Here is a 27,800-nt window from a genome sequence, read left to right on the forward strand (position 1 = left end):
TTAACCAGTGTTTAGTTTCATTGATTTTTCTGTACTATTTTTTTATCCTCTATTTCATTAATTTCACCATATTCTTTGTTATTTTCTTATTTCTATTTGTTTTAGGTTCAGTTTGCTTTTCTTTGTTCCAGTGTCTTAAGGTGGAAGGTTAAGTTATTGATTCAAGATCTTTCTTTGTTAATATAGTCACTTACAACAATAAGTGTTCTAAGTGTCTAATCACCACTTTAGCTGCATCTCGTAAGTTCTGGTGTGTTGTGCTTTCATTTTAGCTCATTTCAAATTAGTTTCTAATTTCTATTTCTATTGTGATTTCTTCTTTGACATATTTCTTTTCTTTTCTTTTTTTTTTTTTTTTTTTTGAGATGGTGTCTCGCTCTGTCACCCAGGCTGGAGTGCAGTGGCGCGATCTTGGCTCACTGCAAGCTCAGTCTCCTGGGTTCACGCCATTCTCCTGCCTCAGCCTCCCAAGTAGCTGGGACTACAGGTGCCTGCCACCACGCCCGGCTAATTTTTTTTTTGTATGTTTAGTAGAGACGGGGTTTCACCGTGTTAGCCAGGATGGTTTTGATCTGACCTCATCAGCCGCCCGCCTCGGCCTCCCAAAGTACTGGGATTACAGGTGTGAGCCACCGCGACCGGCCTTCTTTGACATATTCCTCTTGTGATTTCTTCTTTGACATATTTGTTATTTAGTAGAATGTTTTTTAAATTTTTACATGTTTGTGAATTTTCAATAGTTTCTTCTGTTGCCTTTTTTTTTTTTTTTTTTTTTTTGAGATGAAGTCTTCCTCTGTCACCAGGATGGAGTGCAATGGCGTGACCTTGGCTCACTACAACCTCTGCTCCTGGGTTCAAGCAGTTCTCCTGCCTCAGCCTCCCGAGTAGCTGGGACTACAGGCATGCACCACCACACCCAGCTAATTTTTGTATTTTTAGTAGAGATGGGGTTTCACCATGTTGGCCAGGATGGTCTCGATCTCCTGACTTCATGATCTGCCTGCTGTAGCCTCTCAAAGTGCTGGGATTACAGGTGTGAGCCACCACGTCCGGCCTGTTTTTGTTTTTTGTTTGTTTGTTTGTTTGTTTTAAGCCCTGTCTATGGGAGCCATTGGCAATCCAAGAACTTTTTTATTTTATTTTTGAATTATAGAGAGGAGATCTCACTATGTTGCCCAGACTGGTCTGGAACTCCTGAGCTCAAATGATACTCCTGCCTCAAGCTCCCAAAGTGCTGAATTACAGGCATGAGCCACCATACCTGGCCTCTTCTGTTGCTTTCTAATTTAATTCCATTGTGGTCAGAGTATGTATTTTGCATAATTTCAGTCCTTTTGAAATTTGTTAAGGCTTGTTTTATGGCTTTACCATATGGTCTACCCTGGAGAGTGTTCTATGTGCATTTGAGAATAATATGTATTCTACCATTGTCGAGTGGGGTATTCCGTGGATATCTGTTATGTCTAGTTGGTTTATACTATTGTTCAAATCTTCTCTTTTCTTGCTGGCCTTTTGTTTTGTTAATTTTATTTATTTTATAGTGACAGGGTCTCCCTTGGTTGCCCAGGCTGCTCTGGAACCCCTGGGCTCAAGCCATCCTTCCACTGCAGCCACCCAAAATGCTGGGATTACAGGTGTAAGCCACTGAACCCAGCCTCTTGCTCTTCTTTTTTTCTTTTTCTTTTCTTTTTAATTTTTTTTTTTTTTTTTTGAGACAGAGTGTCACTCTGTCACCCAAGCTGGAGGGCAGTAGTGCAATCACAACTCACTTCAGCCTCAACCTCCTGGGCTAGGATGATCCTCCCATCTCATCCTCCCAGGGACCTGGGACTACAGGCATGCACCACCACGCCTGTCTAATTTTGGTATTTTTTTGTAGAGATGGGAGACCGCTATGTTGCCCAGGCTGGTTTCGAACTCCTGGGCTCAAGTGATCCACCTGCTTCAGCCCCCCAAAATGCTGGGATTACAGATGTGAGCCACTGCACCCAGGATACTGTTCTTTTTATCTCGGGTTTTGTTTTTTCGAGATGGAGTCTTACTCCATCTTGTGTGACTTACTTAGATGGAGTCACACAGGCTGGAGAGCAGTGGGATGATCTTGGCTTGCTGCAACCTCTGCCTCCGGGGTTCAAGTGATCCTCCCACCTCTGCCTCCCAAGTAGCTGGGATTACAGGCAAACACTACCACGCCTGGCTAATTTTTATATTTTTGGTAGAGATGGGGTTTCACCATGTTGGCCAGGCTGGTCTCAAACTCCTGAACTTCAGATCCACTGGCCTCAGCCTCCCAAAGTGCTGGGATTACAGGTGTGAGCCACCATGCTGGACCTTCCTTATCTTAGTTATTCTATTCATTACTGAAAATAGGAAATTGAAGTCTCGAACTATTCTTGTTAATTAACTATTTCTCCTTTTGTAACTGAGTACCCCCATTTTTCTAAAAGATAGTTTATTTTAAAAATTATTTTCTCTTCCTTTCTCCTTCCCCACTGCTCCCCACTTCCTACTTAGCCCTTTAGAAATGCAAAGAGAGGCCTGGTGAGTTGGCTCATGCCTGTAATCCCAGCACTCTGGGAGGCCGAGGTGGGTGGATCACTTGAGGTCAGGAGTTTGAGATCAGCCTGGCCAACATGGTGAAACCCCATTAGCAGGGCGTGGTGGCGTGCCCCTGTAGTCCCAGCTACTTGGGAGGCTGAGGTGGGAGAATCACTTGAACCCGGGAGGTGAAGGTTGCCTAGGTGACAGAGTGAGACTCTGTCTCAAAAAAAAAAAAAAGAAGGCAAAGATAGTCTTTGACCCCTCCTTCACCAGTCACTCCCTACAGGGCAAGTTCATGTAACTCCTGGAGAGTTAAGAAACAGATTTAGAGACCAAAGCACGCCCCTTATAGGACTTTCACCTGGGAACTTCCACTCTCCAGGGATTGCCTGAGAGCTCAGTCTCACCAGGAGGACATGTTGAAAGCGTGCCCATGGCCACTTTTACAACTTGCTTCTTCCCAGGAAGGTGCCAACTCAGCTGCCCAGTAGATAAGACATCACGCTCAAAAGGAGACCCCTGCCCTTGCTGGCTGTATCCCCTACGTCTTAAATGTGCCCACTTTTTCTCCAGAAGTGAAGCGGCACGTTTAAAGCCAGGGCGCTTTGTGCCCCTTCCCCAAGCTAGCTTCGGAATAAATTCACTTTCTTTTTGGTACCAGACCTTGCTCATGGTAACTGAACCCTGCAATGCAGTGAGCAACCAACGTGCTTTTCAGTTACACTTTCAGTTTTGTCAGTGTTTCCTTCATGTATTTTATAAAGGGCTCTGTTAAGTGCATGTATGTTTATAATTATTATATCTTCCAGATAGTTTGGCCCTCTGAGTGGAAAAAAACTCAGTTTCTTTCACACTGTTCTCACAACACGCTTTTTTTTTTTTTTTTTTTTTTTTTTTTTTTAGATAGAGACTCACTTCGTTGTCCAGTCTGGAGTGCAGTGGTGCGATCTTGGCTCACTGCAGCCTCTGCCTCCCAGGTTCAAGTGATTCTCCTGCCCCATCCTCCTGAGTAGCTGGGATTACAGGCACGCAACATCAGGAACTGCTAAGTTTTTTTGTATTTTTAGTAGAAACAGGGTTTCACCGTGTTGGCCAGACTGATATCAAACTCCTGGCCTCATGTTCTGCCTGACTTGGTCTCCCAAAGTGCTGGGATTATAGGCATGAGCCACCGCGCCAAGCTCGCAACACACTTCTGACACCAGATGTGTGAGGATTTCTCCCTACAGCAAGCAATCATTTCTGCAGGCAGGCTGCTTCCCCTTTTGCCCTCCAGAGCCAGGCTCCACAGGAGCCCGAGAGATCCTTTAAAATGTAAATACAGACCGGGTGCTGTGGCACTTTGGGAGGATGACGCGGGCAGATTGCTTGAGCTCAGGAATTCGAGACCAGCCTGAGCAACGTGGTGAAACCCCATCTCTACCAAACAAAAACAAAAACAAAAACAAAAAAAATTAGCTGGGCGTGGTGATGCACACCTGCGGTCTCAGCTACTTGGGAGGCTGAGGCAGGAGAATCACTTGAGCCCAGGAGGTGGAGGTTACAGTGAGCTGAGATCGCGCCACTGCACTCCAGCCTGAGCCACAGAGTGAGACTCCATCTTAGAAACAAAAAGTAAATGCAACCCTGTCTCTCCTGCTCCTGATCCTCCAGTGGCTCCTACCCAGGGATGGGCTGTGCTTCCTCCCTGGCTGACATCTATCATAGAAGAAAGGGCGTGAGATGCTTCATGATGAGTAACTCCTGGTTTCTGGATATATTCAAATACAGAGTTGCCTCCTTCTCATCCAGGCCACTTGGAGATCAGAGCACTGTTGACTTTAGTAGCATCTCCTGGTCCCCTTGTAGGTTCCAGTCTAGGCCTTGGGAGAGCCAAGAGGACCTCTTGAACAACGGCTATCATCAGAAAGCTTCTGTACTTCACTTACCTTCTCCCCCAGCCATACCCGGCTTCACATTTTCTCCTCTTTTGCAGTCAATGCAGACCCTGCAGGACTTGCTCACTGATCTTCATGCACTCCAGGTCACCATCACAGCCCTCAGGAAAGAAGTGGACATGCTGAAGAACATGCTTGACAAGGTAGGCCCTCCCCCAGCATCCTCCATGCCAGCTGCGTTGCTCAGGCCTCTGGGGGTTGGAGCAATGAGGAAAATCTAGGAAGCTTACTGTTAGGCCAAGAGTGCAGCTGTGAGGGTGTGCTCATGTGGACCCTCCAATTGGCCAGTGCCACCAACTTCTCTGTGACCCCTCCATGCTTTGTTTTTGTTTTTTTTGTTTTTTTTTTAAGACAGAGTCTCACTCTGTTGCCCAGGCTGGAGTGCAATGGCATGATCTTGGCTCACGGCAACCTCTGCCTCCCGGGTTCAAGTGATTCTCCTGCCTGAGCTTCCCGAGTAGCTGGGATTACAGGCACGCACCACCACATCTGGGTAATTTTTGTATTTTTAGTAGAGACAGGGGTTCATCTTGTTGGCCAGGCTGGTCTCGAACTTCTGACCTCGTGATCCACCCACCTCAGCCTCCCAAAGTGCTGGGATTACAGGTGTGAGCCACCATACCTGGCCGACCCCTCCATGTTTTCTACCCCAGTGTGTTAAAATGTTAGTTGTAAGTGACAGAAATCACGTTCATCCTGGATTAGGCAAAATAAGGGATTTATTGTCTCATTTACTAAAAGGTCCGGGGACGGCCAGATCTAGGTACTCATGCAATACTTATATTTCTTTTTTTTTTTTTTTTTTTGAGATGGAGTCTCGCTCTGTTGCCCAGGCTGGAGTGCAGTGGCACGATCTTGGCTCACTGCAAGCTCTGTCTCCCGGGTTCACGCCATTCTCCTGTCTCAGCCTCCCGAGTAGCTGGGACTACAGGCGCCCGCCCCCATGCCCGGCTAATTTTTTTTGTATTTTTAGTAGAGATGGGGTTTCACCATGTTAGCCAGGATGGTCTCAATCTCCTGACCTCTTGATCCGCCCGCCTCAGCCTCCCAAAGTGCCAGGATTACAGGCGTGAGCCACCATATCCGGCAATACTGACGTTTCTCAGTGAAACTTTCCTCCCAGTTGGCTTCATTCTCAGGCAGGTGCTCCTCAAGTCTTGGCAACAGCAGACTTATATTCCACCAACCTAGCAAAAAGAAAACCTCTTCCCCTTCTGGAAAGCTCTGTCCACATGGAAAGTGGAATAATCATAATAGTGCAGGCGTACATACAAGCTCCTTCTGTACTTCTGTAGCCAAAAACCATCAGCCAAGTATTTTCTAACACCCTACGATGCATGGAAGGACGTGGAGTCCCTGAGACATGAGGCAGCTGTCCCCGTCACAACTGATGAGTCACAGCTGGGGTCTGAAGCCAGCTCTCCACACCCCCAGGTTTAACAACTTCCCCCAAATAGTGTAATTTTCTGTACCATCCCGGCTTCACAGATCAGGGCCTGTATTTGATCATCATGGCAACTGTGGGAGCTTCAGGCATGGGCTGGATGGCTCCCATCTAAGCAGAAAGAACGCTGTTAAAAGCTGCATCATGAGCTACTCAAAAGGGCCCCTTAGACAAAGCTGTTGGAGAAACCATGCCTTCTCGGCGGGGCCTGGTGTCTCACGCCTGTAATCCCAGCACTTTGGGAAGCCAAAGCAGGCGGATCACCTGAGGTCAGGAGTTCGAGACCAGCCTGGCCAACATGGTAAAACCCCCGTCTCCACTAAAAATACAAAAATTAGCTGGGTATGGTTGCAGGCACCTGTAACCCCAGCTACTCAGGAGGCTGAGGCACGAGAATCACTTGAACCCAGGAGGTGGAGATTGTAGTGAGCCAAGATTGCACCACTGCACTCCAGCCTGGGTGACAGAGCAAGACTCCGTCTCAAAAAAAAAAAAAAAAAAAAAAAAAAAGGTGGGGTCGGAGGGGTGGCGTGGTGGTTCACGCCTGTAATCTCAGCATTTTGGGAGGCTGAGGTGGGCAGATCACAAGGTCAGGAGATCGAGACCATCCTCGCTAACACGGTGAAACCCCATCTCTACTAAAAATACAAAAAATTAGCTGGATGTGGTGGTAGGTACCTGTAGTCCCAGTTACTCAGGAGGCTGAGGCAGGAGAATGGTGTGAACCTGGGAGGTGGAGCTTGCAGTGAGCCGAGATCACGCCACTGCACTCCAGCCTGGGCAACAGAGTGAGACTCTGTCTCAAAAAAAAAAAAAAAGAAAAAAGAAAAGAAAAACAAGGCCTTATTGGCCTGTCTCTTGGAGGTGTTTTTTTTGTTGTTGTTTTGTTTTGTATTCTTTTTGAGACGGAGTCTCTCTCTGTCACCCAGGCTGGAGTGCAGTGGCACGATCTCAGCTCACTGCAACCTCTGCCTCCCTGGTTCAAGTGATTCTCCTGCCTCAGCCTCCTGAGTAGCTGGGATTACAGGTGCAAGCCACCACGCCTAGCTAATTTTTGTGTTTTTAGTGGAGGTGGGGGCTTCACCACATTGGTCAGGCTGGTCCCGAACTCCTGAACTCGTGATCCACCCGCCTCAGCATCCCAAAGTGCTGGGATTACAGGCGTGAGCCACTGTGCCCGGCCCTCTTGGAGATTCTTAATGTGCTTTTGCTCATTCAAGGCTCTGGGAAGTCCTGCAGTACAGAAACCTGTTGAAATGTTTATTTATTTATTTATTTATTTACTTATTTTTGAGACAAAGTCTCACTCTGTTGCCCAGGCTGGAGTGCAGTGGCGCCATCTCAGCTCACTGCAACCTCTGCCTCCTGGATTCAAGTGATTCTCCTGCCTCAGCTTCCTGATAGCTGGGATTACAGGCGCATGCCATCAGGCCCAGCTAATTTTTGTATTTTTAGTAGGGACGGTGTTTCACCATGTTGGCCAGGCTGCTGTCGAACTCCTGACCTCAAGTTATCCAACCACCTTGACCTCTCAAAGTGCTGGGGTTACAGGCATGAGACACTGTGCCCGGCCTGACATGCTTTCAAGCCTAGCATTTCCCAAACTTGTTTGCCCATGGAACCCTTTCCCACTCCTTGGGAAACACTGGATTTGGAACCCATTCTTCCTTCTCAAGCTCTTAGTCACCTAGAGCCACAGGAAAAGGCGGGTGGGACAGAACCTGGACCCCCAGTCCACAGACTCAGTTCCTTTGACAGGTACACCCAGAAAGAATGGACATCTTTGCTGAAGACTTCAAAATACAGAACTGGAAGATGGTTGCACTGCAGCGGGAAGTGGTGAGGGCCACCATCCCTGTCTTCCCCCACTCCCCCTGGGACCCCCCCACCTCCCGGGTCCTGGGTGCTGAGGGTAGGGAGGTGCAAGGAGGAGAACCCAGCCTGGAAAGGTTTCTTTGCAGGTGTGGGGGACACTGCCCCCTCCAGGCTCACAGCCCTCATTTTCTACCCCCACCTTGCAGGCTTCTCTCCAGAATAAGTTTAAAACCATCCCCAAAACCGAGGACATGGTGCTCTGGAGTGGCCTCCCTGATGCCATGTTCACCTCAGTGAGTGAGGAAGGAAGGGGAGGTTAGCAGGAAGCTGGGGAGCAGGCGGGCCGCTGACAGAGTGGGAGGCGGGGCTGGAAGCCAGCAGAGCCCCTCTGCCCCCTCTTCTGCAGGAAATTGGTTGATCACCGCTGGACCTGTGGCAGTCTATAGAGCAGCTCCCAGAGGCAGCCCTGGCCCAGACCACCGAGTACCTTGAAGCTACTCGTGCCATCCAGGTCTCCGAGCCCGTCCAAAACCCCCAGCTACTGCAGACTGTCTGGCATTATGAGGTCCCAGAGCTCCTCCCGGAGGGCTCATCTGCCCAAGCAGTTTCACTCAGCAGAGCCCAGGAGCCAGCGCAGCCTCCGGCCCTCACGCCTGAGTCTGCACCTGGGTGTACAACTGAATTTGCACCTGGGCCTGCACCTGGGACTGAACCTGTGCCAGGGCTGGAGGTGGGGCTGGAGCTGGAGCCTGTGCCTGCCCTGGGGCCTGTCCCAGGGCCCAGTGTGACACCTGGGTCCTTGCCAGCACCTTGGCCTGTGCTTGGACCTGTGCCTGCCCCAGGTGCCCAGCCTCCACCACCGGGAGACTGGCCTGCACTCCCAAGACGCTGGCCTCTTCCCCAAGGCTGGCCCAGGGTGGGCTCTTGGCCTCTGTGGGACTTAGGTGTCCTGCGGCCAACTCAGCCCCAACCCTCCAGGGCCCCACCACCAGCCACTGAGTTTGGCTCAGTGTGGCCTCGACCACTCCAGCCATATCAGTCTCGCCAGGGAGAAGCCCTCCAGCTCGCAGCTGTCCAAGTAAAGGGGGAGGAAAATGATGTCCCCAGCCTAAGGGGCCTTCGGGAGAGGGCCCGCAAGGATGGGGCCCCCAAGGATAGAACTCGCAAGGATGGGGTCCCCAAAGATAGAGGTGGCAAGGATGTGGACCCCAAGGATAGAGCTCACAAGGATGATGTCCCCAAAGATAGAGGTGGCAAGGATGTGGACCCCAAGGATAGAGCTCACAAGGATGATGTCCCCAAAGATAGAGGTGGCAAGGATGGGGACCCCAAGGATAGAGTTGGCAAGGATGGGGCCCCCAAGGAAGCACAGCCTAAGGCTCCCCAGTCTGCCCTTCACCGGCTGAAAACCACCGCTGCCATCGCCGCCGCTGCCGCCGCAGCCTACGCCGCTGCCACATCCTCCGCTGCCCAGGCAGCCAAGGTTGCTGCCAAGTTTGTCAAGGATGCCCCAGCCACCAAAATGGCCGCCATTGCAACAGACACGGCTGCAGCTGGGCCCCTAGGGGTCTTTGCAGATGTCCTGGGTGCAGGGCCTTCCCGGGAAGCCACAGAATCCCAGATCTTGGGCGATGATTCCGAAATCTACAAAATCCTCTCTCCCTCCTACTCTGCTGCCAGCATCGGTCCCGATCCAGCCCTGTCCCAGGCCATGGTGGCTGCCAAGCAGGCCATGAGCCCTGAAGACAAGAAGAGGGCTGTCAAGTATTCCATGAGCCACATAGCCCAGATACCTGTCAAACACGACTCTCTGAAGGAAGAATTTGCCCAGCTGTCCTGTAACCTGAACCAGCACTTGAGTTATCTAGGTAGGCCTGGTCTGGCCCTGGGAAGGGCACAAGGGAGTGGGGCTCTCCCTGCAGCATTTGAGAAGTGTGTACTGTCCTTCACTGGGCTCCACCAACAAAATCTGCATTCCACCATTAGCCATTCTTTCCTTTGGCTTAAGCATTTGGCTCTTAACGAGTCTATTCTTTTCTGTTGAATGTACAATGAGGTCTTATCTTAGGGCAGGGAGGCTGTTAGGGTCTAAAGTTGGCACGAGGAAAATGGCATGCCAAAATTACTCTGAAAACTCTCGTGGCCAGGCGTGGTGGCTCCCACCTGTAATCCCAGCACTTTGGGAGGCTGAGGTGGGCGGATCACCTGAGACCGCAAGTTCAAGATGAGCCTGACCAACATGGAGAAACCCCGTCTCTACTAAAAATACAAAATTTGCTGGGCGTGGTGGTGTATGCCTGTAATCCCAGCTACTCGGGAGGCTGAGGCAGGAGAATCGCTTGAACCCAGGAGGCGGAGGTTGCGGTGAGCCAAGATCATGCCATTGCGCTCCAGCCTGGGCAACAAGAACAAAACTCTGTCTCAAAAACAACAACAACAAAAAAAACTCCTTTGTGATAGCCCATAAAACAGTATTGTATTGGCTAAGCGTGGTGACTCATGCCTGTAATCGTAGCACTTTGGGAGGCCAAGGCAGGAAGATTGCTCGAGCTGGAAGTTCGAGACCACCCTGGGTAACATCAAGACCTCATCTCTAAAAAAATTTTTAAACACTAGCTGTGTGCGGTGGCTCACGCCTATAATCCTAGCACTTTGGGAGGCCAAGGCAGGCAGATACCTAGACCATCCTGGCTGACACGGTGAAACCCCGTCTCTACTAAAAATACAAAAAAATTAGCTGGGCATGGTGGCGGGCGCCTGTAGTCCCAGCTACTCAGGAGGCTGAGGCAGGAGAATGGCGTGAACCCACGAGGCGAAGCTTGCAGTGAGCTGAGATCATGCCACTGCACTCCAGCCTGGGCGACAGAGCTAGACTCCGTCTCAAAAAAAAAAAAAAAAAATTTTAAACATTGGCCGTGTGCAGTGGCTCACGCCTGTAATCCCAGTCCCTTGGGAGGATGAGGCAGGTGGATCACTTGAAGTCAGGAGTTCGAGACCAGCCTGGCCAACATAGCGAAACTCTGTCTCGACTAAAAATACAAAAGTTAGCCAGGCTTGATAGTGCGCGCCTGTAATCCCAGCTACTTAGGAGGCTGAGACAGGAGAAACACTTTGAACCCTGGAGGCAGAGGTTGCAGTGAGCAGAGATTGTGCCACTCCCGCCTGGCGATAGCGAGACTCCTCCTCAAAACAAAAAAAAAGCCTGAGTGGTGGCGCAGGCCTGTAGTCCCAACTACTCAGGAGGCTGAGGTGGGAAGATTGCTTGAGCCTAGCAGTTCAAGACTGCACTGGGTTATGATCGTGCCACTGCACTCCAGCCTGGGCAACAGAGTGAGACCTTGTCTCCATACAAACAAAATTAAAAAAAAAATTTTTTTAAATTATTATTATTTTTTGAGACAGAGTTTCACTTTTGTCGCCGGCTGGAGTGCAATGGCATGATCACAGCTCACTGCAGCCTCCACCTCCTGGGTTCGAGAGATTCTCCTGCCTCAGCCTTCCAAGTAGCTGGGACTAGAGGCATGTGCCACCAAGCCTGGCTGATTTTTGTATTTTTAGTAGAGATGGGGTTTTTCCATTTTGGCCAGGCTGGTCTCGAACTCCTGATCCCAGGTGATCCACCTGCCTCGGCCTCCCACAGTGTTGGGAGTACAGGCGTGAGCCACTGCACCTGATAAAAAAAATTTTTTTAATTAATTTAAAAACTAATAGGCCGTGTGCGGTGGCTCATGCCTGTACTCCCAGCACTTTGGGAGGCCGAGGAAGGCGGATCACGAGGTCAAGAGATCGAGACCAACCTGGCCAACATGGTGAAACCCTGTATCTACTAAAAATACAAAAATTAGCTGGGCATGGTGGCGTGTGCCTGTAATCCCAGGTACTCGGGAGGCTGAGGCAGGAGAATCGCTTGAACCCAGGAGGCGGAAGTTGTAGTGAGCCGAGATCGCGCCACTGCACTCCAGCCTGGTGACAGAGCGAGATTCCATCTCAAAAAATAAATTAATTAAAAAATAATGAAGAAATAAATAAAAAGGTAACACAAGCTGCGAGGCCCAGTGCATTTCCACTGGGCAGTGCTGCCTGAGATGCTCTGTAAGAGAAGCAGCTAGAGCCCAACAGAAACATCTTCCTCCAGCCGAGCCCTCAGCAGCCACCCTGTCCTCTGCTTTCAGCCAATATGGGAGGTCCTTCCAGCCTCGGGACAACAGTGGACATAGTGCAGAAAAAGATTGGCAGCCTCCAGAAATCTAGGCTCAAGGTTAGTGTCTCCGGCGAAGGGCTTTTGAGGCAATGATGGCTTGAGGTGAGCTGGCGGAAGCCTCCTTGACTCTGCCCCCTCCCAGGTGCAGCTGTGTTCTGCAGCAAAACAGGCTGGGGGGTCGCGAGCTGGCTGCGAAGGCAGCTGCTGCCTCGCAAAGCTGATTCACTGGTGCGGGGGGCCCAGCAGGTGTGGGGCTGCACGGTTCTGTGTCTCAGGTGGCTGTTCAGACAGCAGGTGAGGCCGGTGCGGTGGCTCATACCTGTAATCCCAACGCTTTACAAGGCTGAGGCAGGCAGATCACTTGAGCTCAGGAGTTCAAGACCAGCCTGGGCAACATAGTGAGATCCCTTCTCTGCAAAAAAAAAATACAAAAGTTATCCAGGTGTGGTGGTTTGTCCCTACAGTCCCAACTACTCGGGAGGCTGAGGTGGGAGGATCACTTGAGCCTGAGAGGTGGAGGCTGCAATGAGCCAAGATCATGCCACTGCACTCTAGCCTGGGTGACAGAGCAAGGCCCTGTCTCAAAAAAAAAAAAAAAAAAAAAATGGCAGGTGGAAGGCACCCTGGTCTGATACCTTATTTTTTTTTTTTGAGATGGAATCTTGCTCTGTCATCCAGGCTGGAGTGCAGTGGCGTGACCTCAGCTCACTGCAACCTCTGCCTCCTGGGTTCAAGCAATTCTCCTGCCTCAGCCTCCCGAGTAGCTGGGATTACAGGGGCCCGCCACCACACCTGGCTAATTTTTGTATTTTTTGTAGAGACTGGTTTCGCCATGTTGGGCAGGCTGGTCTCGAGCTCATGACCTCAGTTGATCTACCCATCTTGGCCTCCCAAAGTGCTGGGATTACAGGCATGAGCCACCATGCCCAGCCTGGTCTGGTACATTCTTCTTGGTCTCAGCCCTCCCTCAGGCCCCTTCCCGGCCATGGTAACCTCAGAAGCAGAGGCCTGGGGTGTCTGTGTCTCCCCCTTTTAGGAGGAAGAACTTGAGAGAATTTGGGGCAACCAAATAGAGATGATGAAGGATCGCTACATCACTTTGGACAAGGCGGTGGAGAACCTGCAGATTCGCATGGATGAGTTCAAGGTTAGGAGGACTGGGTAGGCTGGAGAAGGGCTGGCAAAGGGAGAATTCCTCACCCAGACCTTCTGGCCCTTCCCGAAGGTTCTGCATGAGGTGGGGATGCACTTGAGGCTGGGAACCAGTGGGACTTTACTGGCATTTTACTGTGTGTAAATTACACTTCAATGAAAAGCAAACGAATCCCACCACCACCCCCACCCATATAAACAGAAGGTCCCGGACAATGTTTGTCTTCTTGACCACTGCGTCACCTGCCCCTGGAAGGGCAGAGGTAGTGAAGGCTCCATCACATTTGCTGAATGACTCAGTGAATGATTAAGAGAACGTCTTGTGCCAACTGTTACATTCTTAACATTTCCCTGAGCCAAGTGGTAGAAATATTTACTGACATTTTGGGCTGGGTGATAAAAATAAAAAAATAATAATAAAAAGAAATATTTAGGCTGGGTGCGGTGGCTCACATATGTAATCCCAGCGCTTTGGGAATCTGAAGTGGGAGGATCACTTGAGACAAAGAGTTTGAGACAAGTCAGGGTAGCACAGGGAGACCCATCTCTACACAAATAAAAAATTTAACTGGGACTAGGCGCGGTGGCTCACGCCTATAATCCCAGCACTTTGGGAGGCCGAGGTGGGGTGGATCACTTGAGGTCAGGAGTTTGAGACCAGCCTGGCCAACATGGTGAAACCCGGTCTCTTCTAGAAAAATACAAAATTAGGCTGGGTGCGGTGGCTCACGCCTGTAATCCCAGCACTTTAGGAGGCTGAGGTGGGCGGATCATCTGAGATCGGAGGTTTGAGACCAGCCTGACCAACATGGAGAAACCCTGTCTCTACTAAAAATACAAAATTAGCCGGGCGTGGTGGCGCATGCCTGTAATCCCAGCTACTCAGGAGGCTGAGGCAGGAGAATCCCTTGAACCGGGGAGACAGAGGTTGTGGTGAGCCCAGATCGTGCCATTGCACTCCAGCTTGGGTAACAAGAGCAAAACTCTGTCTAAATATATATATATATACATATATATATATTTATATATATAATTAGTCAGGTGTAGTGGCACACACCTGTAATCCCAGCTACCTGGGAGGATGAGGCAGGAGAATCGCTTGAACCCGGGAGGTGGAGGTTGCACTGAGCTGAGATTGCGCCATTGCATTCCAGCCTAGGCAACAAGAGTGAAACTCTGTCTTAAAAAAAATAAAAAGGGCCAGGCGCGGTGGCTCACGCCTGTAATCCCAGCACTTTGGGAGGCCGAGGCGAGTGGATCACAAGTTCAGGAGATTGAGACCATCCTGGCTAACACGGTGAAACCCCATCTCTACTAAAAATACAAAAAATTAGCCGGGCGTGGTGGTTGGCACCTGTAGTCCCAGCTACTCAGGAGGCTGAGGCAGGAGAATGGCATGAACCTGCGAGGCAGAGCTTGCAGTGAGCCGAGATCCCACCACTGCACTCCAGCCTGGGCGACAGAGCAAGACTCCGTCTCAAAAAACAAAAAACCTAGCTGGATGTGGTGGCTCATACCTGTGATCCTAGTACTTCGGGTGCAGAGGCTTAAACCTGTAATGAGGGAGGATTGCTTGAGGCCAGGAGTTCAAGACTTGGCCAACAGAAGAAAACTGTCTCTACCAAAAAAAATTATAAAATTAGCCAAGCGTGGTAGCACATGCCTGTAGTCCCAGCTACCTGGGAGGCTGAGGTGGGAGGATTGTTTCAGCATGGGAGGTTGAGGCTGCAGTGAGCTGTGACTGCATCACTGACTCCAGCCTGGGTGACACAGAAAGACCATCTCAAAAAAAGAAAGCAAAGAAACAAGCAAAAAGCAAAAAACTCACCAACGGCCAGGCGTGGTGGCTCACACCTGTAATCCCAGCACTTTGGGAGGCTGAGGCAGGCGGATCACCTGAGGTCAGGAGTTCGAGACCAGCCTGGCCAACATGGTGAAACCCCGTCTCTACTAAAAATACAAAAATTAGCCGGGCATGGTGGCAGGCGCCTATAATCCCAGCTACTCGGGTGGCTGAGGCAGGAGAATCACTTAAACCTGGGAGGCGGAGGTTGCAGTGAGCGAAGATTGCGCCATTGCACTCCAGCATGGGCGACAAGAGCGAGACTCAGTCTCAAAAAATAAATAAATAAATAAATAAATAAATAAATAAATAAATAAATAAATAACAACCCACCAAGGTTGTTTCCATGAAGGCTTCCAAGTCGGGGGGCTGTTGCTGGGATGCACTGGGGTGTGTTGGGGAAAAGGGACCAAGGAAACCCATGGCGTATGGCTGACCCCAAGGCTGGCACACTGTAATCAGGCTGGGACCCATTCGAGGCAACTTTGAATGGAAAAGAACTCATTAAAGGGGAACCAATTCACAGCCTATGAAGTGGGGGTGGACAGGAGGGTTGGCTGTCTCTGGAGATGCTGGGCCGAGTGTGGGTAGACTGCACGCAGGGGTACGTGCTCAGACCATGCACCACTGGCCAGGAACCAGGTCTCCTGCCAACACTCCTCTTCAGAGAGACCCAGGCCACCATGTCCTGGGGTCATCTTGGTGCCCTTTCTCCACGGAGCTGGAGCCAGTTCCATTCAGCATGTCCAACGTGCACCCAGCGCTACGCCAGACCCTGCATGGGGGTGAGCAGGGGCTGCAGTGTCTGCCTGCGTGTCCGTAGTTGTCACTTATTAGAAAGACTCTGAAGCTGATGAAGCCCTGCCACGTGTGCCAAAACAAAGCACATCCCTTGTCCCAGGACCCTTTTCCCAGCTTCCTGGCTCTTGTGCTATGAAGATTTCATTGCTGGCCAGGCGCGGTGGCTCACGCCTGTAATCCCAGCACTTTGGGAGGCTGAGGCAGGCAGATCACCTGAGGTCAGGAGTTCAAGACCAACCTGACCAACATGATGAAAACCGATCTCTACTAAAAACACAAAAAAATCAGCTGGGCGTGGTTGCGGGTGCCTGTAATCCCAGCTACTCGGGAGGCTGAGGCAGGAGAATCGTTTGAACCCGGGAGGCGGAGGTTGCAGTGAGCCGAGATTGCGTCATTGCACTCCAGCCTGGGCAACAAGAGCAAAACTCCATCTTGGGAAAAATCTCAGCACTTTGGGAGGCCAAGGCAGGAGGATCCCTTGAGGCCAGGACTTCAGGACAAGCCTGGACAATACGGCAAGGCCCCATCGCTAAAAAAATAAAAATAAAAATATTAGCCAGATGTGGCGGCATACACCTATAGTCCCAGCTACCAGGGAGGCTGAGGCAGGAGAATCACTTGAACCCAGGAGGTGGAGGTTGCAGTGAGCTGAGGTCATGCCACTGCACTCCAGCCTGGGTGACAGAGTGAGACTCTGTCTCAAAAACTAAAGTAAACTAAAATACAATCTTAGGATTTTGAACCACACAAATGGTTTGTATTACCAATAGTTAAAGAAGAAAAATAAAAAATAATGTAGAAGAAGTGTGGGAATAGGCAAATCAATAGGCCAAGAAGACTGGGCATGGTGGCTCACACTTGTAATTCCAGCACTTTGGGAGGCCGACGTGGGCGGACCACTTGAGGTCAGGAGTTTGAGACCAGTCTGGCCAACATGGTGAAACCGTGTCTCTACTAAAAATACAAAAAAAAATCAGCCAGGCGTGGTGGCGCATGCCTGTAATCCTAGTTACTTGGGAGGCTGAGGCAGGAGAATTGCTTCAGCCCAGGAGGCGGAGGCTGCAGTGAGCCAAGATCTCACCACTGCACTCCAGCCTGGGCGAGAGAGCAAGACTGTATCTCAAAAAAAAAAAAAAAAAAAAAAAAAAAAAAAAGGCCAAGAAGACCAGATCTAAGATTTACAAGAATGTAGCATATGACCACTACAGGAAGGATGGATTACTCCACAAGTAGTGTTAGGAAAACCATTTCAAGGAATAACAGTAACTCTTAAGTCCGATAGCAATCCTCTAGATGACACAAGGCAGTAGCACGGTGACAAATGCAGGATGGGAGCAAGATCTCATGACTGTGTCTCTGTCTTGCTCTCCACCATGTGACTTACATGTAAGACTTAGGTTTCCCAGTGTCGTTTGGGGTCTTGCTCTGTCACCTAGGCTGGAGTGTAGTGGCCTAATCATGGCTCAGTGCAGCCTTGAACTCCCAGGCTCAAGTGATCCTCCCACCTCAGCCTCCTGAGTAGCTGGGACTACAGGCGTGTGCCACCATGCCTGGCTAATTTTTTTTTTTTTTTTTTTTCGAGATAGAGTCTCGCTCTGTCGCCCAGGCTGGAGTGCAGTGGCGCAATCTTGGCTCACTGTAACCTCTGCCTCCCGGGTTCAAGCAATTCTTCTGCCTCAGCCTCCTGAGCAGTTGGGACTGCAGGCGTGTGCCACCATGCCTAGTTAATTTTTGTGTTTTGTTTGGTTTGTTTTTTGTTTTTGTTCGAGGCAGAGTTTCACTCTTTTGCCCAGGCTGGAGTGCAATGGCGCAATCTTGGCTCACTGCAACATCTGCCTCCCGGGTTCAAGTGATTCTCCTTCCTCAGCCTCCCGAGTAGCTGGGGTAACAGGCGTTTGCCACCACACTCGGCTAATTTTTTATTTTGAGTAGAGACAGGGTTTCACCACGTTGGCCAGGCTGGTCTCGAACTCCTGACCTCAGGTGATTTGCCTGCCTCAGCCTCCCAAAGTGCTGGGATTACAGGCGTGAGCCACCGTGCCCAGCCAATTTTTTTGTATTTTTAGTAGAGATGGGGTTTCACCATGTTGGCCAGGCTGGTCTCGAACTCCTGACCTCAAGTGATCCACCCACCTCAGCCTCCCAAAGTGCTGGGATTACAGGCATTAGCCACTGCGCCCAGCCAAAATAATAAGATTATAAAACATGAATATAGCTTGGCATGGTGGCTTGCACCTATAGTCCCAGCTACTGGGGAAGCAGAGGTGGGAGGATCACTGGAGTCTGGGAGGTGGAGGTTGCAGTGAGCTGAGCTCGCACCACTGCATTCCAGCCTGGGTGACAGACTGAGACCCTGTCTTAAAAAATAAAAATAAAAAGCATAAATAAGGCCAGGTTTGATGGCTCTTGTAATCCCAGCACTTTGGGAGGCTGATGGGGGAGGATCCTTTGAGCCTAGGAGTTCCAGACCAGCCTGAGGCAACATAGTGAGACCCCTGTCTCTACAAAAAAAAAAAAAAAAAAAAAAAATCCAGGTGGGTGGTGTCACCTGCAGTCCCAGCTCCTCTGGAAGCTGAGGCAGGAGGCTTGCTTGAGCCTGGGAGGCTGAGACTGCAGTGAGCTGTGATCAAGCCACTTTACTCCAGCCTGAGTGACAGAGCAAGAGCCTGCCTCAAAAAATTAAAATAAAAAAATTAAAATTAAAATAAAGAGGAGGTAACAGAGACTCCAGCAAAGAAACGAGCCCAAGCCTGCTGGGCTGGGAGGGGGCCTGAAGTGCCTGTGGTTCAGAGCCCAGGCTTTGGAACAGACGTGCCTAGGTTTGAATCCTGATTCTGCCACCTGCTGGTTGGATCAGTTCCCTGCGGTTGCTGCCACAAATCACTCTTGTGGTTCTGGAGGCGGGAATTCTGAAATCAAGGTGTCATAGGCTGTGTTCCACCTGAAAGCTCAGAGGGGCCTCCTCGCCTCTCCCAGCTTCTGGTGGCTCAAGGTGTCCCTTGGCTTTGGAGCAACTTGGATGGAGGCCGGGGTCATTATTCTAAGTGAAGCAACTCAGGAGTGGAAAGCAAAGACTGCATGTTCTCACTTGTAAATGAGCTAAGCCATGGGTGTGAAAAGACAGACCGAGCAGGATAATGCACACAGGAGACTCAGGATAATAGAGAGAGGGGGAAGGATAGAAAACTACATATCGGAGCCAGGCGCGGTGGCTCACATCTGTAATCCCAGCACTGTGGGAGGCTGAGGCAGGCGAATCATTTGAGGTCAGGAGTTCAAGACCATCCTAGCCAACATGGTGAAACCCCATATCTACTAAAAATACAAAAATTAGCCAGGCGTGGTGTTGGGTGCCAGTGACCCCAGCTACTCGGGAGGCTGAGGTGGGAGAATCTCTTGAACCCGGGAGGCAGAGGTTGCAGTGAGCCGAAATGGCGCCACTGCACTCCAGCCTGGGCGACAGAGCAGATTCTGTAAAAAACAAAACAAAACATGTTAAAGATACCCATTCACTTCTGTTGACACCCCAGTGGCCACACTAAGCTATAAGGGAGGCTGTGAAATGGAGTCTTGATTCTGGGCAGCTGGGTTCCAGCTAAAAGTCCAGAGTTCTGTTCGTAAGCGTGAGCGGGACACCCGACAGGAAGAGAGAAGTAGAAGCCTGTTTGCAGCTTTGCAGGAACTATGGCCCGACCCTCTGGGGAAATGGAGGCTCTTCCCAAGCTGACCAGCTGCTGCTCCTATTACAAGGGGGATGTAGTAATTGGAGAGAGGGTGGAATTCATGGGGGCAGTTGGTTCTTTGTGGAGTTGTGGGGATGGGACGTGAGGTTTTTCCCTAATGCTTGAGCACAGTGTGTGTGGCTGTGATAAGTGCTCGGTTCATAGTAGACTGGAGTTCCTGCTGGGACCCCAGGACAGATCAAAAGTAGTAAACATGCCTGAAACATCCAGGGAGCGAAATCGTCTACATTGGTTTGTGCTTTCCTTCCTTGGGTCTAACTCCCCGTGGAGGAAAGTTCCTATGATACCACCTCTGAGGGGACAGCTTGTCCCAAGTCGCACGTTCCTTCCCTTTTCATCTGGGCACCTGGAGCCCCTGAGCCTGAGTCTTGTAACGCCCATGCCCACCTGCCTGCTGTCCACACGGCCCGCTATCCCTCCCCAGCACATGGTAATGGTAGAGGTGGGAGGTTGGCATTTTATCCTCAAGGCTCTCCAGGATGGCAGACATGCCTGTGCTTCTGTTCTTAGACTCTCCAGGCTCAAATCAAAAGACTGGAAATGAACAAGGTGAATAAGAGCACGATGGAGGAGGAGCTGAGAGAGGTGAGTGAGCAGAGGTTCCTCTGCCTTCCCTGCTCCCCTACCCAGGGAAACCGCGCCATCCAGGCAAAGCCCACCAGAGAGTCTTCCAGAATTTCCCTCCCCCTTTGTTCATATTGAAAACAGGAGTTGGCTGGGCGCAGTGGCTCATGCCTGTAATCCCAGCACTTTGGGAGGCCAAGGCGGGTGGATCACCTGAGGTCAGGAGTTCGAGACCAGCCTGCCTGGCCAACATGATGAAACTCCGTCTCTAGTAAAAATACAAAAAGTAGCCAGGCGTGGTGGCAGGTAACTGTAATCTCAGCTATTTGGGAGGCTGAGGCAGGAGAATCACTTGAACCTGGGAGGCAGAGGTTGCAGTGAACCAAGATCATGCCATTGCACTCCAGCCTGGGCAACAAGAGCAAAAACTCTGTCTAAAAAAAAAAAAAGAAAGAAAGAAAGAAAGAAAGAAAGAAAGAAAGAAAGAAAGAAAAGAAAGGAAAACGGGAGTCACATCAACTCCCATTTTCAGCAATTAAGGATTGAGGATTATTAACACTCTACTTGAAAATCACACATCAGCTGTGCACAGGGTGGCTCATACCTGTAATCCCAGCACTTTGGGAGGCCGAGAAGATAGGATCACTTGAGGCCAAGAGTTTGAGAACGGCCTGGGAAACATAGCAAGATCACATCTCTACAAAAAAATAAAAAAATTAACTGGGCATGATGGAACATGCCTGTAGTCCCAGCCACTCAGGAGGCTGAGGTGGAAGGATCCCTTGAGCCCAGGTGGTGGAGGCGGCAGTGAGCTATGATTGTGCCACTGCAATCCAGCCTGGGCAACCTTGAACAAGATCCTGTCTCAAAAAAACACATAATAATAATAATAAAATCATACATCAACTTCCCTGTTATAGGAAAACCTTGGCTTTGATCTCGAGATCGTGTTTGAATCCACGTAGACCCCAGGGTTGCATTTAAGCCAAGGCTAAAAGTCCAGAGTCCCAAACTAGAAGCATCAGACCCAAGGGGTGTGATGTCTCCCAGCTTTGCCTTCCTCCATCCCAGCAGCCACGCCTCCCTGAACTCCCTGTCTCCCTAGAAAGCTGACAGGAGTGCCCTGGCAGGCAAGGCAAGCCGAGTTGACCTGGAGACTGTGGCCTTGGAGCTGAACGAGATGATTCAGGGCATGCTCTTCAAGGTCACGATCCATGAGGACAGCTGGAAGAAGGCTGTGGAGGAGCTCAGCAAGGACGTGAACACCAAGGTGAGTGCCCCCATGTTGATTTTCACTTTATTCCTAATAAATTAACCCAGAACTTAGCAACTGCAAACAACAAACGTTTTCAGTTTAGGAGGAGCAAGAATTTGGGAGTGACCCAGCAACTTAGCTGGGTGGCTCAGGGTTTCCTGTGAAGTTGCAGTCAAGATGTCATCCATGGGTGGTCTCATCTGAAGGCTCGAATGAGGCTGGATGAGCCAATTCAAAGAAGATTCCCTCACATGGCTGTTGGTAACACTCTTCAGTTCCTCATCCCATGGACTCTGCCTTTGGGCCACTTGAGAGTCCTCATGACATTGCAGCTGACATCTCCCAGATCAAATGATCCAAGAGTGAAAGGAAGAAGCAGCAATGTCTTTTTTTTTTTTTTTTTTTTTCATACAGGGCCTCACTCTGGGCACCTGCCCCATACATAGTCAATAAATGAATTGATCCCCATTTCACAGAGGAGAACACTGAGCCTCAGAGAGGTTATTATACTTCCCTCAGGAAACGCTGCTGCTCATGGTGGAGCTTGAGACTCAAACCCAGAGCTGCCTGATTCTAAACCTAATTTAACCTCTTTGGGCCAGTCCAGCCACCTCAGTTGCAAGAACCACTTAGCACTGTCGTTGGACCAACTGTTCCAGTCTACTATGAGGAAGGGGCTATGACTCCTCTAGACATTTCCTCGGGGTCTGACACATCACTGGCAGTCAGTAAATGATGAATGAATAAATGAATGACTGTCACAGTCCCTCAGAGACTCTCCTCCTCCACCCCACATCCCTGCACTTACCCAGCCAGGAGAGTGGCATAGTTAGCCTCCAGGGCGGTCGCCAACCATACCTCTTGGTATTCACACAGTTGTGTAGCCCCCTCCCACATTGAATGGGACCAGCTTGTGTAACCTACAGGATATTAGAGAGATGATGGAGGGTGACCGCCTTCCATCATAAAAGACATTGCAGCCAGTTGTGGTGGCTCACGCATGTTATCCCAGTACTTTGGGAGGCCAAAGCAGGCAGATCACTTGAGCCCAGGAGTTCAAGACCAGCCTGGGCAACATGGTGAAACTCTGTCCCCCCACCAAAAAAAAAAAAAAGCCAGGTGTGGTGGCACATACCTGCATTTCCAACTACTCAGGAGGCTGAGGTGAGAGAATACCTGAGCCTGGGAGGTTGAGACTGCAGTGAACCAAAATCGTGCCACTGCACTCCAGCCTGGGCAGCAGGAGCACCCTGGCAGGCACTCAGAGTGAAACCCTATCTCAAAAAAAAAAAAAAAAAAAAATGGGCGCAGAACAACCAAAAGCAACACATGAAGAGATTTTACTTGTTTCCTGGTTTAATTGAACCACATCTAGAAATGGGCTGGAGATGACATCCAATTCAGGAATTGTTGCTAATTGTATTAAACATGATAATAGTGTTGTGGTTATATAATAAAATGTTATCACACTCAAATATTTATTAGTGAAATGTCACCATTTCTGTAACTTAAAAAAAATACTCCATCAGCTAGGCATGGTGGCTCACGCCTGTAATCACAGCACTTCGGGAGGCTGAGGTGGGCAGATCACGAGGTCAGAAGATTGAGACCATCCTGACCAACACGGTGAAACCCCATCTCTACTAAAAAATACAACAAAAATTAGCCAGGCCTGGTGGCGGGCGCCTGTAGTCCCAGCTACTTGGGAGGCTGAGGCAGGAGAATGGCCTGAACCCAGGAGGCAGAGCTTGTAGTAAGCCGAGATAGCGCCACTGCACTCCAGCCTGGGCGACAGAGCAAGACTCCGTCTCAAAAAAATACTCCCTCGGGTGGCACAGTGGCTCACACCTATAATCCCAGCACTTTGGGAGGTTGAGATGGGAGGATCACTTGAGCCCAGGGGTTTGAGACCAATCCTGGCAACATAGAGAGACTCCATCTCTACTTTAAAAAACTATTTTTGGCCAGGCGCGGTGGCTCACACCTGTAATCCCAGCACTTTGAGAGGCAGAGGTGGGTGGATCACTTGAGATGAGGAGTTCGAGACCAGCCTGACCAACATGATGAAACACTGTCTCTACTAAAAATACAAAACTAGCCGGATGTGGTAGTGGGGGCCTGTAATCCCAGCTACTCGGGAGACTGAGGCAAGGAGAATCGCTTGAACCCGGGAGGTGGAGGTTGCAGTGAGCCAAGATCGCACCATTGCACTCCAGCCTGGGCAACAGAAGTGAAACTCTGTCTCAAAAATAAATAAATAAATAAATTAAATAAAAGTAAATAAATAAGGCCAGGTGTGGTGGCTCACACCTGTAATCCCAGCACTTTGGGAGGCTGAGGCAGGCAGATCATGAAGTCAGGAGTTTGAGACCAGCCTGGCCAATATGGTGAAACCCCGTCTGTACTAAAAATACAAAGATTAGGCTGGGCGTGGTGGCTCACGTCTGTAATCCCAGCACTTTGGGAGGCTGAGGTGGGCGGATCACCTGAGGTCAGGAGTTTGAGACCAGCCTGGCTAACGTGGTGAAACCCCATGTCTACTAAAAGTAAAAAAAAAAAAAAAAAAATTAGTCGGGTTTGGGGGCACACGCCTGTAATCCCAGCTACTTGGGAGGCTGAGGCAGGAGAATTGCTTGAACCTGGGAGGCGGAGGTTGCAGTGAGCTGAGATCACACCACTGTACTCCAGCCTGGGCAACAAGAGCGAAACTCCCTCTCAAAAAAAAGCCAGGTGTGGTAACACACACCCGTAGTCCCAGCTACTTGGGAGGCTGAGGCAGAAGAATTGCTTGAACCCGGGAGGCGGAGGTTGCAGTGAGCAGAGATTGCACCACTGCGCTCCAGCCTGGGCAACAGAGCGAGACTCTGTCTCAAAAATAAATAAATAAAATTAAAAATAAATAAATAAATACGATTGATTATGATGGTCACACAACTCTGTAAATATACTAAACGCCATAAACCTGCCCACTTTACATACAGACCGTCAATAAACATGTGTTGAGTGTGTGAATGTCAGGTGCAGTGGGACCATTGCCAGAAAGGTGTGTCAGACCGCCCAGCCTGCAGCTGAGCTTGGTTTGATTTGGTCTTTTGCAGACAGTAGCTGATGGTGTTTTTTGCTTCCGCTGCTAGGAAGCTCACCTTGCAGCTCCCCTCTACCAATAGCATCTAGTAGGGGTTGAGCCTCATCGAAGCTGTGTCATTTTCCCTTTCCTGGACTCCCTCACTATTTTAGTTGAATTTTGTTACACCGTGTAACTTCCCAGGTTGCTGCAACCCTCTTCTGGAAGGAGGCAGGGTGTGAATTCATTGAGTATTCTTTCTTGTCCTCCCCTTGGCTGTTGGCAGTTAGTCCACAGTGATCTGGATCCCTTGAAGAAAGAAATGGAAGAGGTCTGGAAAATCGTCCGGAAGCTGCTGATTGAGGGCTTAAGATTGGATCCTGACAGTGCTGCTGGCTTTAGGAGGTGAGTGCCCGCCCGAGCCCCTCCTGGTAGGGGTCCTGCTGCCCAGGCTGTGGGGAACACACCCTGGAAGCTCTGGGAGGAAAGATTCCAGACCCGTGGATGAGGGGATGGGGGCTTGGCTGTGGCTGAAAGCACTGAGGAGGAGGGAAGCTCTGGCCTGAGCTGGCAGACGTGATCCAGCCCTATTCCTGCCAATGGGGAAACCAAGGCTCAGAGAGGGAAGGGGACTGGGCAGATCCAGGACCCCTGACCCCCACCCAGACAGTGCCCCAGGCAGAGGGACCCAATATTTATGGGGCTCCTGTCCTCAGACCACCCCTCACACAGCTTTAAAAACCATCCCTTGTGTTTGGGGCGGCAGAGAAACCACAAGAGTGGTTGGAGACTGCAGGGCCTGTGGGGCTGAGCTGGGCCGGGCACTGGCAGGAGGGGTGCAGCCCTGGGGCTCTGGCTGGCTGCAGCCTCCCACACATGGCCTGGGCCCAGCAGGGGCAGCGGCTGATGATCATGTGCCTTTCAGGAAGCTGTTCAAGCGTGTGAAGTGCATCTCCTGTGACCGGCCTGTGGAGATGATGACTGGCCCGTGAGTACCACCGCCCAGGGTGCCCCAGCCCTAAGGGCTTGTGGGGCCCATGGAGGTCATCTCCATGCACCTCCATGTGCACCGTTCCATGCACGCTGTGTGTCTACACATCCATATACAGTATTCTCCAGCCATCAAGTCCATACACGCCCACATGCACCATTCTCTATGCACCAGGTATCTACACATCCACATCCACTGTTCTGTACCGTCAAGTCCATACACATCCATGTACACTGTTCTGTATGTGCCATGTGTATCCACATTCATATACAGGGTTCCCCCGCCTTCAAGATACACATGTCCACATACACTGTTCTACAGCCATCAAAAATATACAAATATGCGGCCTTGTATGATAGCGCCTGCCTATAGTCCCAGCTACTCAGGAGGCTGAGATGGGAGGATGGCTTGAGCCCAGGAGTTCGAGGCTGTAGTGAGCTAGGATTGTGCCACTGCTCTCCAGCCTGGGTGACAGTGAGACCTCATATCAAAAAAAAAGGCCATATTGGCAAGGCTGGTCTCAAACACCTGACCTCAAGTGATCCGCCCACCTCAGCCTCCCAAAGTGCTGGGATCATAGGTGTATGCCACCGCGCCTAGCCTGGTTTTTACTTTTGGAAATAGAACAATTGTTTTTTGTGTCTTACTGTGATGATCAGAGGTCCTGAGATGCCTTTCGGGGGGGCCCCTTCTACTTCTATGCTGTGGACGCTTCTGGCATTCGAGGGTGGTGACCTGAGTCTGCACCTCCTTCCTCCTGCTGGGAAGGCTTCCTGGAGGGGTGGGAGACGAGCCCTCTGCTGGCCTAGCATGCCTCCCACAGCCCCTGCTGTGCCCTTGTCCTCCAACAGACAGCTGATCACCATCCGCAAAGCCCACCTGCTGTCCCGGCTGCGGCCAGCCAGCGCCAACAGCTACGAGTACTTGCAGCGGCAACAGATGAGGTGAGCAGGATGGGCGCCCTGCAGGGAGGCCGCCCCGCATGGAGGCCGCTCTGGAGCCTGGGAACCCTGTTCCTGCAGAGACACATCCTCCAGGCCCAGGGACCTAAGATTGTCCTGGACATGACCAGCCCTTCGCAAGACAGGCACTCCGAGAGGTGGCTGGGGCGGCAGACAGGCCCACGAGATGATGGCAGAGGGAGGAACTGACATATTTACTGCACATCTATTGTGGGCCAGGAACTGTTAGACGGTTTCTTATTTAAATCTCACAACCCCCTGTGAGCTAGGGTTCCTATGCCCATGTCCATGTTTCTTGGCGGAGGGAATCGGTGATGATGGGGGACCCTCAGGGAGCCGCTGCTGTGCCTGGCAGGCACTGTGCCAAGCGCTGGGGCTCACCTGGCCTTGTTGAGTCCTCACAGCTGCCCTGTAAGATGTATCCTGGTACCATCCCATGTCACAGTTGAAGAAACTGAGGCTCAGAGAACTGCAGTGACCTGCCCAAGGTCACTGCTAGCAAGTCCAGGGCTGATGTCCAAACCCTCAGGTTTCCACCGCACCCAGCTGGCTCCCTGGGTCCCAGCCCCACCCCTCAACCTCCTGACATCCCACAGCTCTATGGATCTCCCCAGCATCCAACCCTGCTGTGGGGACGTCTGGCCAGGTGGGGGAAGAACCGGTGAATCGTCACCACAGCCATGGGAAGGGGAGGGACGTGGGGGCCTGTGCTGACTCTGCCACCCTCCCTCCCTGGCTCCTTGAGATCAAGAGATTAGAAGGACACGCTCTTCAGGCCAGGGGTCCAAAGGGAAATGGCTGGGTCTGGGGAAATGCAGGTCTCAATTTGATTCCTCTGCCCCACTGTGTGTGTCTGTATCCATCCGCCAGGCCCCAGGCCTGCCTGGCTGTGCCAGCTAAACACAAGCTGAAAGAAATGCTGGTCTTCCCTCGATGCTGGCCAGGCCCCTGGGGCCCGTCCTGGGCTCTGGGGTACAGGGTCTCCAGGTCGCTGCTGACCCACTGCCCTGCTGCAGGGAACAGCAGCGGCTGCAGCTCCAGGACCTCGGTATCCAGGAGGATTGTCAGCAGGACTGGGGTGATGGCCCCCAAAACGCCACCAGCCTCAAGTGCAAGTCCTGCAACCTGTTGACGCTCTATCCCTACGGGGATCCCCACGTGATCCACTATGACAGCGTGAGTCTGGCCGGGGCCTCCTTCTCAGAGGGTGGACATCAGCGCACCCCAGCCCTAGGTGTGGGACCAGGCACTGAGCAGTGGGCAACCCCAGCAGAGGCTGCACTCTGTCTCCTGGGCTTCTGCGTGTACCAAAGTTCGGGGGCAGATCGGGTCGGGGGCTCCCTAACCCAGGACCTGGGCCATCCAACAGGCCGAGGTGGACATCCTGGGCGTGGATGGGATCCTGTACAAAGGCCGCGTGAACAGCCAGCGTGGGGCTCAGCCCTTGGCCATCGCAAAGGAGCTGGCAGGTGAGGGGCGTAGGGCTC

At 51.0% G+C, this 27,800-nt stretch overlaps 1 protein-coding gene across 1 annotated transcript in view; it reads left to right on the forward strand.

The window, feature by feature from the left end:
- C18H16orf96 (chromosome 18 C16orf96 homolog) overlaps nucleotides 1-27,800 on the forward strand; it is a 50,478-nt gene that overhangs the window by 15,775 nt on the left and 6,903 nt on the right. The window contains 13 exon segments of the mRNA XM_003815115.7: nucleotides 4,517-4,621; nucleotides 7,681-7,761; nucleotides 7,944-8,030; nucleotides 8,144-9,605; nucleotides 11,910-11,995; nucleotides 12,975-13,085; nucleotides 19,988-20,062; nucleotides 21,147-21,311; nucleotides 24,647-24,765; nucleotides 25,286-25,348; nucleotides 26,203-26,295; nucleotides 27,330-27,489; nucleotides 27,683-27,782. Of these exon segments, the coding sequence (XP_003815163.4) occupies nucleotides 4,517-4,621; nucleotides 7,681-7,761; nucleotides 7,944-8,030; nucleotides 8,144-9,605; nucleotides 11,910-11,995; nucleotides 12,975-13,085; nucleotides 19,988-20,062; nucleotides 21,147-21,311; nucleotides 24,647-24,765; nucleotides 25,286-25,348; nucleotides 26,203-26,295; nucleotides 27,330-27,489; nucleotides 27,683-27,782 (2,707 nt within the window).

This window comes from Pan paniscus, chromosome 18 (assembly GCF_029289425.2).
Source record: "Pan paniscus chromosome 18, NHGRI_mPanPan1-v2.0_pri, whole genome shotgun sequence".
Lineage (NCBI taxonomy): Eukaryota > Metazoa > Chordata > Mammalia > Primates > Hominidae > Pan > Pan paniscus.